Here is a 15330-nt window from a genome sequence, read left to right as displayed (position 1 = left end):
AAAGAAAAGAAAAGAAAAGAAAAGAAAAGAAAAGAAAAGAAGGAAGGAGAAGGCTGCTCCTGCCTCCCTGTGCAATTCCTTCCATTCCCATTCGTCCCATCCAGCTAAAATACACAACAAGCAGGAAAGGACAGGTCTGAAGTGAAATTTTGGGGTTTTTTTTCTTACATTATGGACTCTCTGGAAAGGGATTTTTGCACCTTGGTTCGTGTCATCTGATCATTAGTGGAGTCTGAAATGTGCTCTGACCTCTGGGTTTAACAGGAGGATGGATCATCCACCACCACCACCAAAATAAAATAAAATAAAATTAAAAGAAAAGAAGTCTCCACTTTCATGCAAACTGATTGGAAAGAGGAACACCGAGAGGTTCTTGTCAAACCCCAGCTGGAAGTGATTGGCACTGTGGGGTCACGGCTGTGGTGTGCCCACAAGGGTTAAATCCCAGAGGAATTTTAGGGAGAAATCATCGGAGGGGATGAGTTAATGAACAGAGGTGACACGACCTACACAGCAGGTACCAAAAAGGACAACCAGGAGCAGGACCAGGAGCTGGGCTCAGCTTTTTTTTGCCTTTTTTTTTTTTTTTTTTTTTCCTCCTCATTTTTTTCTTTTTGAGGCTGCAGCAGGGTTTGTTCTCCCACGGTGCATAGAGCAGAGATAACACTGAACGAAACCAAAATTGGGGTTTTGAAGGATGGAACATCTCCTTCCCTCAGTGCATCCTCTGGAAAACTCTGCCTTTCTCCAGGGCAGGGCAGCACAGAAGGGAAAACACAGATGGGAGTTGGGAGCGGATCCAGTTTGGGAATATCCAAGCACAGGCCTTGCTTGGTGACACCCACGAGACACAGAGGAAAATTTTGTTTATAAAAGGGCTCCAAATTCCCTTCCTGTGCTGCCTCCAGTCTTTGGTAATCTCACAGGGACGTTGGTGCAGCTCAAAGCAAAACCAAGGAAAATCCACGGCAAAAGGGGCAGCGTTCCCAGCTGGAGGAAACATCAGAGCAGCGTCCTCGGCCAGGGGCAGGCTGGAATTGCCTCGGTGCTCCGGGGTCCTGCACTGAGCAGAGTGCAGGGAGCCACGGAACTGCCCCTTGCCACGTTCAGGGGCTCCGAGCCCCCCTGCCCCATCAGCCAGCACCTCCACCTGGCCGAGACAGGAGGGCCAGGTGAGCAGGCAGGAGCAGCACAGGTGAGGTGGGGAGGCCGCACTGCTGGGGGCAGAGTCCAGCAGGAAGGTGAGGCAGCTGCTTCGGAGGATCCCAGCTCTGCAGGATCGGGGACATTTTTTTTTTTTTTTTTTTTTTTTTTTTTGTTTTTGCTTAAGGAACGATTAGGCTTCCAAATTAAAAAAAGAAAAAAAAAAAAAGGGGGGGGGGGCCAAACAAAAATCCAGGAGGCGGAAAACAAAACCAAAAGAACCAACGAAACCCCAAAAACGGGCAAAACCGCGAGCCGCGGGAGCACGCGCGGGGAGGGCAGAAAAAGAACCAAAAAAAACCAAAAAAGAACCAATCTTCCTCCCTGGCACGAAGGCGCTACCTCTCCGCAGCGGGGCCGCCCTGCAGCTTGCGGAGCAGGATCTGCGTCAGGTCGAAGGTGGTGAAGCTGATCCCCACGGCGATGGGGCCTTTCACCCAGTTCATGCTGAGCCCCTTGTACAAGCCCCGCACGAGTCCCTCCTCCCTGACGATGTCCTGCATGGTGAGCAGCACGGAGCCGTAGCTGTGGCCCAGCACCCCGGCGGTCTGCATGCGGCGCCGCACCACGTCCAGCGGGTACGAGGCCGACTGGCCGATGAGGCCGGCGCACGCCCCGAACAGCAGCCGCTCCGGGGGCGAGGGCTGGGCCTTCCCGCTGTGCTCTGGGGGGGACACAGGGGGGACAGCTCTGCAGCGGCCACCGCCTTCAGGGGGCGGCCTGAGCGGGGCTGCGACGGGGGGGTGTGCTCCGCGGGGTCGGGTCACTCGGGTTGGGTCACTCGGGGTTGGGTCACTGGGGTTGGGTCACTCGGGGTTGGGTCACTGGGGTTGGGTCACTCGGGTTGGGTCACTGGGGTTGGGTCACTCGGGGTTGGGTCACTCAGGTTGGGTCACTGGGGTCGGGTCACTCGGGGTCGGGTCACTGGGGTTGGGTCACTCGGGGTTGGTCACTCAGGGTTGGGTCACTGGGGTTGGGTCACTGGGGTTGGGTCATTGGGGTTGGGTCACTCGGGGTTGGGTCACTCGGGGTCGGGTCACTCGGGTTGGGTCACTGGGGTTGGGTCACTGGGGTTGGGTCACTCGGGGTCGGGTCACTCGGGTTGGGTCACTGGGGTTGGGTCACTCGGGGTTGGTCAGTCGGGGTTGGGTCACTGGGGTTGGGTCACTCGGGGTTGGTCAGTCGGGGTTGGTCAGTCGGGGTTGGGTCACTGGGGTTTGGTCACTGGGGTCGGGTCACTCAGGTTGGGTCACTGGGGTCGGGTCACTCGGGGTCGGGTCACTGGGGTTGGGTCACTCGGGTTGGGTCACTGGGGTTGGGTCACTCGGGGTTGGTCAGTCGGGGTTGGGTCACTGGGGTTTGGTCACTGGGGTCGGGTCACTCAGGTTGGGTCACTGGGGTCGGGTCACTCGGGGTCGGGTCACTGGGGTTGGGTCACTCGGGGTTGGTCACTCAGGGTTGGGTCACTGGGGTTGGGTCACTGGGGTTGGGTCATTGGGGTTGGGTCACTCGGGTTGGGTCACTGGGGTTTGGTCACTGGGGTTGGGTCACTCGGGGTCGGTCACTCGGGTTGGGTCACTCGGGTTGGGTCACTCGGGTTGGGTCACTCGGGGTTGGGTCACTGGGGTTGGGTCACTCGGGGTTGGTCACTCGGGGTTGGGTCACTCGGGGTTTGGTCACTCAGGGTTGGGTCACTCGGGTTGGGTCACTGGGGTTGGGTCACTCGGGGTTGGGTCACTCGGGGCTTGGTCACTGGGGGTCGGGTCACTCGGGGTCGGGTCACTTGGGGTTTGGTCACTCGGGTTGGGTCACTGGGGTTGGGTCACTCGGGTTGGGTCACTGGGGTTGGGTCACTCGGGGTTTGGTCACTCGGGGTTTGGTCACTCAGGGTTGGGTCACTCGGGGTTGGGTCACTCGGGGTTGGGTCACTCGGGGTTGGGTCACTCGGGTTGGGTCACTCGGGGTTTGGTCACTCGGGGTTTGGTCACTCGGGTTGGGTCACTCGGGTTGGGTCACTCAGGGTTGGGTCACTCGGGGTTTGGTCACTCGGGGTTTGGTCACTCGGGGTTTGGTCACTCGGGTTGGGTCACTCGGGTTGGGTCACTGGGGTTGGGTCACTGGGGTTGGGTCACTCGGGGTTTGGTCACTGGGGTTTGGTCTCGGGTTGGGTCACTCGGGGTTGGGTCACTGGGGTTTGGTCTCTCGGGTTGGGTCACTCGGGGTTGGGTCACTGGGGTTTGGTCACTCAGGTTGGGTCACTCGGGTTGGGTCACTGGGGTTGGGTCACTCGGGGTTGGGTCACTCGGGGTTGGTCACTCGGGGTTTGGTCACTCAGGTTGGGTCACTCGGGGTTGGGTCACTCGGGTTGGGTCACTTGGGGTTGGTCACTCGGGGTTGGGTCACTCGGGGTTGGTCACTCGGGGTTTGTTTTCCCCAGGTTGGACACCCAAGGTTTTGTTAGCCAGGTTTTCTTCCCAGGTTTTGTTCCCCAAGTTTTGCTCCCCCCGGTTTTCTTCCCTAGGTTGCTCTCCCAAAGCTTCGTCCCTCAAGTTTTCTTCACCAGGTTGCAAACATTTTCCCAAGCAAAATCATTAGAAAAGCTCCCCAAAATCACTGGAAGAGGTCCCCAAACCACCAGAAAAAGTTCCCCAAAACAAAACCCTGAGTTTTTACATTTACTGCCACATCACAGCTACAACTCCCGAGCTTTTACTCCCAACTTCTTCACAACCAGGTCCTTCTCCACCTGAGAACTCCACTTTTTGGAGTGGACAAGCAAGACAAGCACGCTTCCCTTATTGACAACCGGGAGCTGCCCAGACCTCTCCACCACCCAAAAACCTGGATTCTCCCCAAAATCCTGCAGCGCCCGCCCTGATTTACCTGCGTGGACTTTCTTCAGTGTCTCGTAGGTGAAGAAGCTGAGGCCAGCGTAGGGAATGACCCCCAGGATGGTGGGGGTGAAGCCCCTGTACAAGGTTTTCAGCCCCTCTTCCCGGGATATCCGGATGAAGACGTGGACAATGCTGCTGTACCTGGCGTGGGGACACAGGGAGAGCAGACCTGCGCTGGTCAGGATGCTCCCAGCAGGGTTTCCTGATGGATTAATTGGTAATTAATTCGGTTCTGAGCTCATCAGGTAGCTCAGAGGGGGTGTGAGCTGGTTTTTGGATCTTCCTGGACCCAAGTGATCTCCTAGGATCCATCTCCTCCCCACATCCACACCCCCGGACGTTAAACCAGCGCTCGGACACCGGGGCTTTATTCCAACAAAGGCTCCAAGCAAGAAATGACCTCAAAAATGGCAATCAAAGAGCCAAAAAAACCCCCAAAAAGCTGCGTATGAGGCACTTACATCTCCTTGGGAGTGACAGCCATGCGGGCACGGACCATGTCCAGAGGGTAGGTGACCATGGCAGCCGTGGTGCCAGCCAGGGAGCCAGCAATGAAACGAGGGAAAGGTGTCAGTGCCCTGGAGTGAGGTGAGACAAGAGACCAAACGTCACCTGCAGCTGGAAATCCCACCTGGATGCTGGCAATGGCACTGCCAGTAATCCCAGTGATGCCTGGAGGAGCTGGAACAGAGGCTACAAGGGGTTAAGAGGAATAAAATGGGTATTTTTGAGGGGTGCTTAAAGTGTCAGCGCCACTGCCTGGATGGCTCCAAGATGGAAATAAAAGAGAGCTTGGGCACAAGATCTCATTTTTTTTTTATAGGTTTTAGTTCATTTGAATGCAGGAGTCAACTGTGCAATTAACAGCCTGAAATAACGAGGTTTCATCCTCCTTGCTTGCTTTTTCTCACATTGTTTATGTTTAAGTCCTGAAGTCTGAAGAGATTGTCCTCGAGTCCCCGGCTGCAATTGGAACGTTTTGTCCTCACCACCCTCTGAAAGGATCCTTAATGTAAAACTAAAAGCTGCACGGCCAAACAGAAGAGAAAAACTCAAAGCTCAAGGCACCACCACGGGGAAGATCCAGGGGGAGAAGGAGCTCAGGGCTCGGCCGCTTCCCCTGCTCTTTGTTTTCCTGCTCCATCCCCAGGGCTGGGATGGCTCGTTCCACGTGTGGGACGTTGGTTCTGCACAGGTGGACACGGCGGGGCCGCGTCCTCACAGCCTCCGACCTCCCCGGCACCTCAGACTGCGTCCCACGGGGCTGCCCCTGAGGGCTGCCCCTCTGGAGCCTCCCCAGGATCACAGATTCCATCCTGGAGCCTCCCCAGCATCCCAGATTCCATCCTGGAGCCTCCCCAGCATCCCAGATTCCATCCTGGAGCCTCCCCAGAATCACAGATTCCATCCTGGAGCCTCCCCAGCATCACAGATTCCATCCTGGAGCCTCCCCAGGATCACAGATTCCATCCTGGAGCCTCTCCAGCATCCCAGATTCCATCCTGGAGCCTCCCCAGCATCCCAGATTCCATCCTGGAGCCTCCCCAGGATCAGAGATTCCATCCTGGAGCCTCCCCAGGATCACAGATTCCATCCTGGAGCCTCCCCAGCATCACAGATTCCATCCTGGAGCCTCCCCAGGATCAGAGATTCCATCCTGGAGCCTCCCCAGGATCAGAGATTCCATCCTGGAGCCTCCCCAGGATCACAGATTCCATCCTGGAGCCTCCCCAGGATCAGAGATTCCATCCTGGAGCCTCCCCAGGATCACAGATTCCATCCTGGAGCCTCCCCAGCATCACAGATTCCATCCTGGAGCCTCCCCAGCATCACAGATTCCATCCTGGAGCCTCCCCAGCATCACAGATTCCATCCTGGAGCCTCCCCAGCATCCCAGATTCCATCCTGGAGCCTCCCCAGGATCAGAGATTCCATCCTGGAGCCTCCCCAGGATCAGAGATTCCATCCTGGAGCCTCCCCAGCATCCCAGATTCCATCCTGGAGCCTCCCCAGCATCACAGATTCCATCCTGGAGCCTCCCCAGGATCAGAGATTCCATCTTGAAGCCTCCCCAGGATCACAGATTCCATCCTGGAGCCTCCCCAGAATCACAGATTCCATCTTGGAGCCTCCCCAGCATCCCAGATTCCATCTTGGATCTCCCCCCCTGCAGGATCCCAAGACCCCAGCAGGATCCCGAGTCCTGCTGCCTCTTACTTTCCCTGGAATCCATAATAATTGCCCAGGATCTGCTTGTACTCCTCGTGGGCGCAGAACTGGATGGCGGCGTAGGGGATCACCCTCACCATGGTGGCAGAATTCCCCCTCCAGAGGCTCCAGAAACCCTCGTTGAGGTAGGTGTGATAAATCAGCCTGTATGCTTCCTGCAGGGGAGACAGAAACGTTCATTTATTTCTGTTCATTTGAATGAATTCAGTTATGCAGTGAATTTATATCGAGCATAAACCTTTACCATGAACCGCCTGGAAAAAGGGGTTCAAAGCAACAGGAAAAAAGGGGGTCCAAACTACCCAAAAAATGTCCCAAACCACCCAAAAAAAGTCCTCAAGCCACTCAAAAAAAGGTCCCCAAGCCACTCAAAAAAGGTCCCAAAACCACCCAAAAAAAAGGTCCCAAAACCACCCAGAAAAGGTCCCCAAGCCACCCAAAAAAAGGTCCCAAACCACCCAAAAAAAAGGTCCCAAAACCACCCAAAAAAGGTCCCAAAACCACCCAAAAAAAGGTCCCAAACCACCCAAAAAAGGTCCCAAGCCACCCAAACAAAGAGCCCAAACCACCCAAAGTCCCGAAACCACCCAAAAAAAGTTCCCAAACCACCCAAAAAAAGTTCCCAAAACCACCCAAAAAAGTCCCCAAGCCACTCAAAAAAAAGGTCCCAAAACCACCCAAAAAAAGGTCCCAAACCACCCAAAAAAAGGTCCCAAACCACCCAAAAAAGGTCCAAAACCACCCAAAAAAGGTCCCCAACCCCAAAGTCCTGAGTGATGCCTCATTTATTGTCACCTCTCAGGCACCACCTGCAGTTGGAGCCCCCCCAGCAACCCCTGTCCCAGTTAATCCCATCAACATTCCCAGTCTCTCCCTCTCTGTTTTCATGGAATGCTGCTGATAAATCCCCCCCAGAAAAAGTGAAATAAAAGCCAACAAAGGATTCACCAAACACTTCAGGGCAACAGCAGACAGACATCACCTCACCTTGGCAGAAAATCTTTTTGAAGACACTAAAAATAAAAAAAAAAAAAAGAAAAATTAAAAAAAAGGAAAAGAAAGAAAAAAGAGGAAAAAAACAGAAAAAAAGAAGAGAAAGAGAAAATAAAAAGAGAAAAAAAGAGGGAAAAAAAAGAGAAAAAAAAGAGAAAAAAAAGAGAAAAAAAAGAGAAAAAAGAGAAAAAGAGAAAAAGAGAAAAAAAGAGAATAAAAAGAGAAAAAAAGAGAAAAAAGAGAAAAAAGAGAAAAAGAGAAAAAAAGAGAAAAAAAGAGAATAAAAAGAGAAAAAAAGAGAAAAAAGAGAAAAAAGAGAAAAAGAGAAAAAAAGAGAATAAAAAGAGAAAAAAAGAGAAAAAAAGAGAAAGAAAAGAGAAAAAGAGAAAAAAAAGAGAAAAAAAGAGAAAAAAGAGAAAAAGAGAAAAAAAGAGAATAAAAAGAGAATAAAAAGAGAAAAAAAAGAGAAAAAAAGAGAAAAAAGAGAAAAAAGAGAAAAAGAGAAAAAAAGAGAATAAAAAGAGAAAAAAAGAGAAAAAAAGAGAAAGAAAAGAGAAAAAGAGAAAAAAAGAGAAAAAAAGAGAAAAAAGAGAAAAAGAGAAAAAAAGAGAATAAAAAGAGAAAAAAAAGAGAATAAAAAGAGAAAAAAGAGAAAAAGAGAAAAAAGAGAATAAAAAGAGAAAAAAAAGAGAAAAAAAGAGAAAAAGAGAAAAAAAAGAGGAAAAAAGAGGAAAAAAGAGGAAAAAAAGAGGAAAAAAAGAGGAAAAAAGAGGAAAAAAAGAGGAAAAAAAGAGGAAAAAAAGAAAAAAAGAAAAAAGAGAAAAAAAGAGAAAAGAGAGGAAAAAAGAGAGAAAAAAAGGAAAAAAGGAAAAAAGAGAAAAAAAGAGAGAAAAAGAGAGAAAAAGAGAGAAAAAGAGAGAAAAAGAGAGAAAAAAAGAGAAAAAAGAAAAAAAAGAAAAAAGAGAAAAAAAAAGAGAAAAAAAGAGTAAAAAAAAAAAAGAGAAAAACAAAAATGAGGGCAGCTCCATCCGAGCAAAACTCAAATGAAATCCTTGATTTCGATGTTTTGGTTTGGTTTTTTTGATTTGATTTGATTTTTATTTATTGTTTTCTCCCTCTCCCCCTCCCCTCCCATCCCTGTCCCGGGGGGGATTTTGGGACACAGGATTTGTCCAAGGGAGGGAAAAGCCACGCTGGGAATCTTTGCTGCAAAGAGGCTCCAATTAAGGAGCTGCTGCAGCTCCTTCCTCACTCATCGGAGACTTTGGGAGCCTCTCAAGGGGATCCAAAAAATTCCACGCAAATCCAGGTTTGGATTTTTATTTTTTATTTGTTTTGGTTTTTTTTAGCCCCAACTCTGCTGCTTCTCTGTGCAATTCAATGCTTTTATTCTGAATTTTTTTTAATTTTTTTTTTTTTATAATAATAAGGAACGAAACCACGTCGATAAACGCTTTTGTTCCTTTATAAAAAGCACAAAAAAAAAAAAGAAAAATAAAAAGTTGGGTGATTTATTTTTTTTTTTTCCCCCTCTCTCTCTCTCTCTGCCAAAGGGAAATCTCTTGAATGGATGATTTGGGTTGGGAAAGCTCATCCAGTCCCATATTCCAAATCCCATTCCTCGGTTTCTAACCCAAGGCATCCCTTGGGTGATCCAAAGGTGTTTTCCTTACTCACAGACAGGGAACAAAACCCCTTGGGACACAAAGAATAGAAAATAATCCACCAGATCCCAGGAGATCACTGCAGTTAAATCATTAATTAAAAAATAATCCACCAGATCCCAGGAGATCACTGCAGTTAAATCATTAATTAAAAATAATCCACCAGATCCCAGGAGATCACTGCAGTTAAATCATTAATTTAAACCCCACCGGATCCCAGGAGATCACTCCAATGAAATCATTAATTTAAACCCCACCGGATCCCAGGAGATCACTGCAGTTAAATCATTAATTTAAACCCCACTGGATCCCAGGAGATCACTGCAGTTAAATCATTAATTAAAAAATAATCCACCAGATCCCAGGAGATCACTGCAATTAAATCATTAATTAAAAATAATCCACCAGATCCCAGGAGATCACTGCAGTTAAATCATTAATTTAAACCCCACCGGATCCCAGGAGATCACTCCAATGAAATCATTAATTTAAACCCCACTGGATCCCAGGAGATCACTCCAATGAAATCATTAATTTAAACCCCACTGGATCCCAGGAGATCACTCCAATGAAATCATTAATTTAAACCCCACTGGATCCCAGGAGATCACTGCAGTTAAATCATTAATTTAAACCCCACCGGATCCCAGGAGATCACTGCAGTTAAATCATTAATTTAAACCCCACCGGATCCCAGGAGATCACTCCAATGAAATCATTAATTTAAACCCCACTGGATCCCAGGAGATCACTCCAATGAAATCATTAATTTAAACCCCACCGGATCCCAGGAGATCACCGCAGCTGGAACATTTTCACGCGCTCAGGGATCTTTAGCAGTGTGATCTCTGTGACCTGTCCCAGTTCCAGCTGCTGCCCTGGCTCGGCGCAGCTCCGGGGCTCCGTCCCCCCCCGGCTGCTGCCATTTCCACCCCACAAGGGACCCTTTTGTGGCCGTGCTCTTTAGGATGGGAAAACCCCACATTTCCAACCCCGCAGGCGATCGCAGCCTCCCCCATCCACGGCCCAGCCATTCCAGAGCTCTTCCCTGAGCCCTGAATAAAGGAACCAGGTGAGTCAAGAAGCAATTCCCAAGGAAAGCTCAGCCAGGGATTAGGACTGAGCCCAGCTCGGCTCAGCTGGGACCAGCAGCTCTGAAATGTTTCCCTTTCCCAAACGTGCACCCAACTCAAGCTTTGTGCTGCTCCCTTAGGGATAACTGGAGGAACTGAAGTGCAACAGATCCCCAAATCCTGCAAAACCACGGGAATTCTCCATCCCGCTCCCAGGAATTTCATTTGCTCTCACAATTTAGGGCTCACAAATCCAGGCATGCAGCAGCCCCGGTGCCTTCTGCCTCTTATTTTTGGGGAGATCTGACAAAAATTTGGGGATCCAGCCTTCAGCAGGGAACTCCCACGGCCCAAATCCTTTTTTTTCCCCAGAGTCCCCACATCTCCCGGAGAAGGAGCTGCAGGATCACAAAGGGCTCCAAGTCCCAGCACAATTTGGGAAAAGCCCACAGGAACTCACCTTGGAACATGATTTTTGTCCTGTCCAGAGGAGCCACTGCAGTTTTAGCCACAGCCCCAGCCAGTGCCCCAGACATCAGGGAGTTCAGCACTTTCTTCTTCTCCTGGTTATCCTGGGGGGGGGAAAAAATAAAATAAAATAAAATAAAATAAAATAAAATAAAATAAAATAAAATAAAATAAAATAAAATAAAATAAAATAAAATAAATTAGATAGTAGGGAAAACTAGAAAAAAAATCAATTCCACAAGGAATATTTCACCTTCTCTGCAGCATTCACCCCCAGGGCCAGGATTTGGGTCAAAATGTTTCACTGAATGTGCAGCACAGTGAATTCCTGGTTGGATCACGAGGTAAAATTCCAAGAATTCCTCCTCCGTGGGCTGTTCTCTCCCTGTTTTCATTGTTCCTTCTCCCTCCCCACGATTTAGGCAGGGACAGAAGGGAACTTTGTGCAAGAGAAGCACCCAAAGCCTGTTCCCACATCATTCCCAAGCTCCTGAGGATTTAAATCCGGGCAGTTTTCCCCTCTCTGATGGGTGGAACGAGAGGGATTTTGCTCTTGGCATTCCTGCCACAGCTCAGATTTAGAAAAGCAGCATTTTTCTCCCACAGAGAGCAAAACAAACCAAACCAAACCCCAAAAAGCCATGAAATCCAAGCCCGTGGAGGTTGTGGAGTGAGACCAAGCCCGGGTTTGGGGTGTGAACTTTTGACACTTTGTGGAGGAGAGCAGTTCACATTTCCCAGGTTTTCAGGGCATTTCCCAGTCCCCGAGTTAATGTTTATGAGCCAAAAGCCCTGGATCAGCTGGATTCCCCCTCCCAAGGAGTGCCTGGGTGTGAGAGCAGCTGAGCAAAGCTGAACTTCAGCCCTGGATTTGGGCTAAACCACAGCAAGGTTTGGCATCGCCTCCTTGGTTTTGGTTTGGTTTTTTGTTTGTTTGTTTTTTTGCAGGGATTTGAAGCAGCCCAGGAGCAGAGAAATCCTGCACTGGTGGCTCTGCTGCAGCTCTGTCACTTAATCCTGGGTTGGGAATTGCTCTGCCTGATCTTTGGGAATGGGAAATGGCTGGGTGTGCATCCCACGGATTGAACAAATTTCTGGGAGCCCCAGAGCTCAAATCCCAGACTGGTTTAGGCTGGAAGGACTCAAAATTCATCCCATTCCATGGGCAGGGACATATTCCATGATTCCAGGCTGCTCCAACCTGGCCTTGCACATTCCAGGGGCAGCCACAGCTGCTCTGGGAATTCCATCCCAGCCCCGAATTCCTTCCCAAAATCCCTCCCAGATTCCCCTTCTCAGTTTAAATCCATTCCCTGTCCCTCCACCCCAAATCCATTCCCTGTGTCCCCGAATTCCCATCCCAAATCCATTCCCTGTGCCCTGAATTCCCATCCCAAATCCATTCCCTGTGCCCTGAATTCCCATCCCAAATCCATTCCCCGTGTCCCTGAATTCCCATCCCAAATCCATTCCCCGTGTCCCTGAATTCCCATCCCAAATCCATTCCCTGTGCCCTGAATTCCCATCCCAAATCCATTCCCCGTGTCCCTGAATTCCCATCCCAAATCCATTCCCTGTGTCCTGTTTCTCCATCCCTTGTCCCAAATCCCTCTCCAGCTCTCCTGGAGCCCTTTCAGGCTCTGGAAACAGCTCCAAGGTTTCTCTGGAGCTTCCCTTCTCCAGCCTTGGACACTTCCAGGGATCCAGGAGCTGCTCTGGGAATTCCAGCCCAGCCAGGAACTCCTTCTCAAAATCCCAACCAAATTCCCCTTTTCCAGTTTGGACTGGACTGGAATTCCCATCCCAAATCCAAAGTCTCTCCACGTTTTTTGTGGCTCCCTCAGGCACTGGAAGGTCACAGTTTGGTCACTCTGGAGCTTTTCCAGGCTGGACAATCCCAATTTCCCCAAGTTTTCTCCACTGATCCCTTTGATCATCCTGGAGCCTCCTCTGGACTCACTCCAACATCTCCACGTCCTTGCAGGGCCGGACGCAGAATTCCAGGTGGGATCTCACCTGAGCAGGGCACAATCCCCTCCCCACAGTTCCCAGCCCAGCTCCTGCTCTCACCTCTGCTGGAATCTGGGCCGTGATGGGCTCCACGTCCCTCTGGAATTCCACTGGAGCTTCTCTCACACCATTACCCATTCCAGTCACACTCCCACGGGGGCAGGAGAGCTACAGCTCCTGGACAGAACCCAAAAAGCAAAGAGTCACAAGTGGGAAAAACCCCGGAGACAAAGCACAGGGAAGGGGCACTGACCCACCCCCCCCAGGGGTCATTTCTCCCAATTCCCAGAAAAAATGGGAATTCCAGGAGCCTGGCACCATTTCCTTCCTTTAGGGTGTAAATGGATTTTTAGGGGCTCTGCTTTGGTGCCCTTCGTATCTGTTCTCGCTCCACAGAGAACTCAGCTACAGCAAAACACCCAAATATTCCAAATTTCCAAGGAAAAGGAGCAGATCCTGCCCCTCCACAGAGAACTCAGTGACAGGAAAACACCCAAATATTCCAAATTTCCAAGGAAAAGGAGCAGATCCTGCTGCTCCACAGAGAACTCAGCTACAACAAAACACCCAAATATTCCAAATTTCCAAGGAAAAGGAGCAGATCCTGCCGCTCCACAGAGAACTCAGCGACAACAAAACACCCAAATATTCCAAATTTCCAAGGAAAAGGAGCAGATCCTGCCCCTCCACAGAGAACTCAGCTACAACAAAACACCCAAATATTCCAAATTTCCAAGGAAAAGGAGCAGATCCTGCTGCTCCACAGAGAACTCAGCTACAACAAAACACCCAAATATTCCAAATTTCCAAGGAAAAGGAGCAGATCCTGCTGCTCCACAGAGAACTCAGCGACAACAAAACACCCAAATATTCCAAATTTCCAAGGAAAAGGAGCAGATCCTGCTGCTCCACAGAGAACTCAGTGACAGGAAAACACCCAAATATTCCAAATTTCCAAGGAAAAGGAGCAGATCCTGCTGCTCCACAGAGAACTCAGTGACAGGAAAACACCCAAATATTCCAAATTTCCAAGGAAAAGGAGCAGATCCTGCCCCTCCACAGAGAACTCAGTGACAGGAAAACACCCAAATATTCCAAATTTCCAAGGAAAAGGAGCAGATCCTGCTGCTCCACAGAGAACTCAGTGACAGGAAAACACCCAAATATTCCAAATTTCCAAGGAAAAGGAGCAGATCCTGCTGCTCCACAGAGAACTCAGTGACAGGAAAACACCCAAATATTCCAAATTTCCAAGGAAAAGGAGCAGATCCTGCCCCTCCACAGAGAACTCAGTGACAGGAAAACACCCAAATATTCCAAATTTCCAAGGAAAAGGAGCAGATCCTGCTGCTCCACAGAGAACTCAGTGACAGGAAAACACCCAAACATTCCAAATTTCCAAGGAAAAGGAGCAGATCCTGCCCCTCCACAGAGAACTCAGTGACAGGAAAACACCCAAATATTCCAAATTTCCAAGGAAAAGGAGCAGATCCTGCCCCTCCACAGAGAACTCAGTGACAGGAAAACACCCAAATATTCCAAATTTCCAAGGAAAAGGAGCAGATCCTGCTGCTCCACAGAGAACTCAGCTACAACAAAACACCCAAATATTCCAAATTTCCAAGGAAAAGGAGCAGATCCTGCTGCTCCACAGAGAACTCAGCTACAACAAAACACCCAAATATTCCAAATTTCCAAGGAAAAGGAGCAGATCCTGCTCCCAGCGAGGACTTTGGCTCCTCCTTGGCACTGCTGAGCAAGAAGATATCGGAGAGGGAAGGTGGAAATTTCAAACCCTTTGGAAAAGGGAGCAAAAATAATTCCAGGAATGAATCCCCAAGGGCAGGCATGAGCAAGTCCAGGTTATTTTTGGGAATGGAGGGATCCAGTGCCCCTCTTGGCAACAGAGGCCATTCTGAAATTTCATCTGGTGCCTTTCAGGATTGCTTTCCTTCCCAAGGTTGCTTTGTTCAGGATTTTCCTGCTCTGACCCATCCCAATCCCACCCTCCAAGAGAGGGAAGGTCATCCTGACCTTGGCAGAAGAAATAATTCTATTTAAATGCAATAATTTGCCTTTTTTTTATTTTTTTTTTTTTTTTTTTTTTTTTTTTTTTTTTTTTTTTTTTTTTTTTTTTAGTTCTTTCTGATACTTTGGTGCCGCAGTTTTTTCAGCCCGGAATATTCAGGAATGGAATTGAAGGTGTGAAAACCCTGAGTTGGTTCAGGGAGGTGCTCACAGATAGGGGAAAGAACAAAAAAAAAAAAAAAACAAAAAAAACACAAAAACAAAAAAACAAAAAAAAAAAAAAAAAATCACTTTTTCTAAGGCACAAAGCTGCTCCACTTGGGAAGGTCAGACCTTTCCAGCAATGTTTTATTAGGAAATCAGAATTCCTGAATCCAGGCACTTTTTTCCCCCCTCCAAAACCTCGGGCACAACATTTCACTTCTGTGAAAAAAAAAAAAAAACAAAAAAAAAACAAAAAACCCCAACATTTCCAGCCACCTCCCCGTTTTTTGAACAATCCCAGGTAATTTTTTGCTTCTCAGCACTTTTCAGACTTGCTGACCTGGTTGGTTTTTTTCTTTTTTTTTTGTTTTTTCCCCTCCTCCACCTCCCAAATTCGTGCCAGCCCTCATTTCCCAGGCTTGGCTGGCAGAGTTTTCAACACAAAGCACAAATGGCTCAGCCTTGGCTGAACTCGGCCGTGACAAAATTTGGGATGAAGGAGCCTCATCCTCACTCCAAAAATGGGGGGGGAAAAAAAAAAAAAAAAACAAACCAAAAAAAACC

General features: G+C 49.0%; 1 protein-coding gene across 2 annotated transcripts in view; it reads right to left on the bottom strand.

Moving 5' to 3' along the window:
• Positions 1-1343: 1343 nt before the first annotated feature.
• SLC25A42 (solute carrier family 25 member 42) overlaps positions 1344-15330 on the bottom strand; it is a 28581-nt gene continuing 14594 nt past the window's right edge. Inside the window, exons 2-8 of one of the 2 annotated variants that reach the window (XM_062510033.1) lie at positions 12595-12711; positions 10517-10628; positions 7314-7339; positions 6315-6481; positions 4559-4675; positions 4087-4238; positions 1344-1867 (exon numbers count right to left, since the gene is read on the bottom strand). In XM_062510033.1, coding sequence (XP_062366017.1) covers positions 1542-1867; positions 4087-4238; positions 4559-4675; positions 6315-6481; positions 7314-7339; positions 10517-10628; positions 12595-12672 — 978 coding nt within the window. In that variant the 5' untranslated portion in view covers positions 12673-12711 and the 3' untranslated portion in view covers positions 1344-1541. Of the gene's footprint in view, positions 1868-4086; positions 4239-4558; positions 4676-6314; positions 6482-7313; positions 7340-10516; positions 10629-12594; positions 12753-15330 lie in introns of those variants that run through there. The other variant, XM_062510034.1, reaches the window with a different exon arrangement.

The sequence above is a fragment of the Cinclus cinclus genome, chromosome 28 (genome assembly GCF_963662255.1).
Source record: "Cinclus cinclus chromosome 28, bCinCin1.1, whole genome shotgun sequence".
In the NCBI taxonomy this organism is placed as follows: domain Eukaryota; kingdom Metazoa; phylum Chordata; class Aves; order Passeriformes; family Cinclidae; genus Cinclus; species Cinclus cinclus.
The sequence above is the reverse complement of the archived record's forward strand: the minus strand, read 5'-3'. Positions and strand labels throughout refer to the sequence as shown.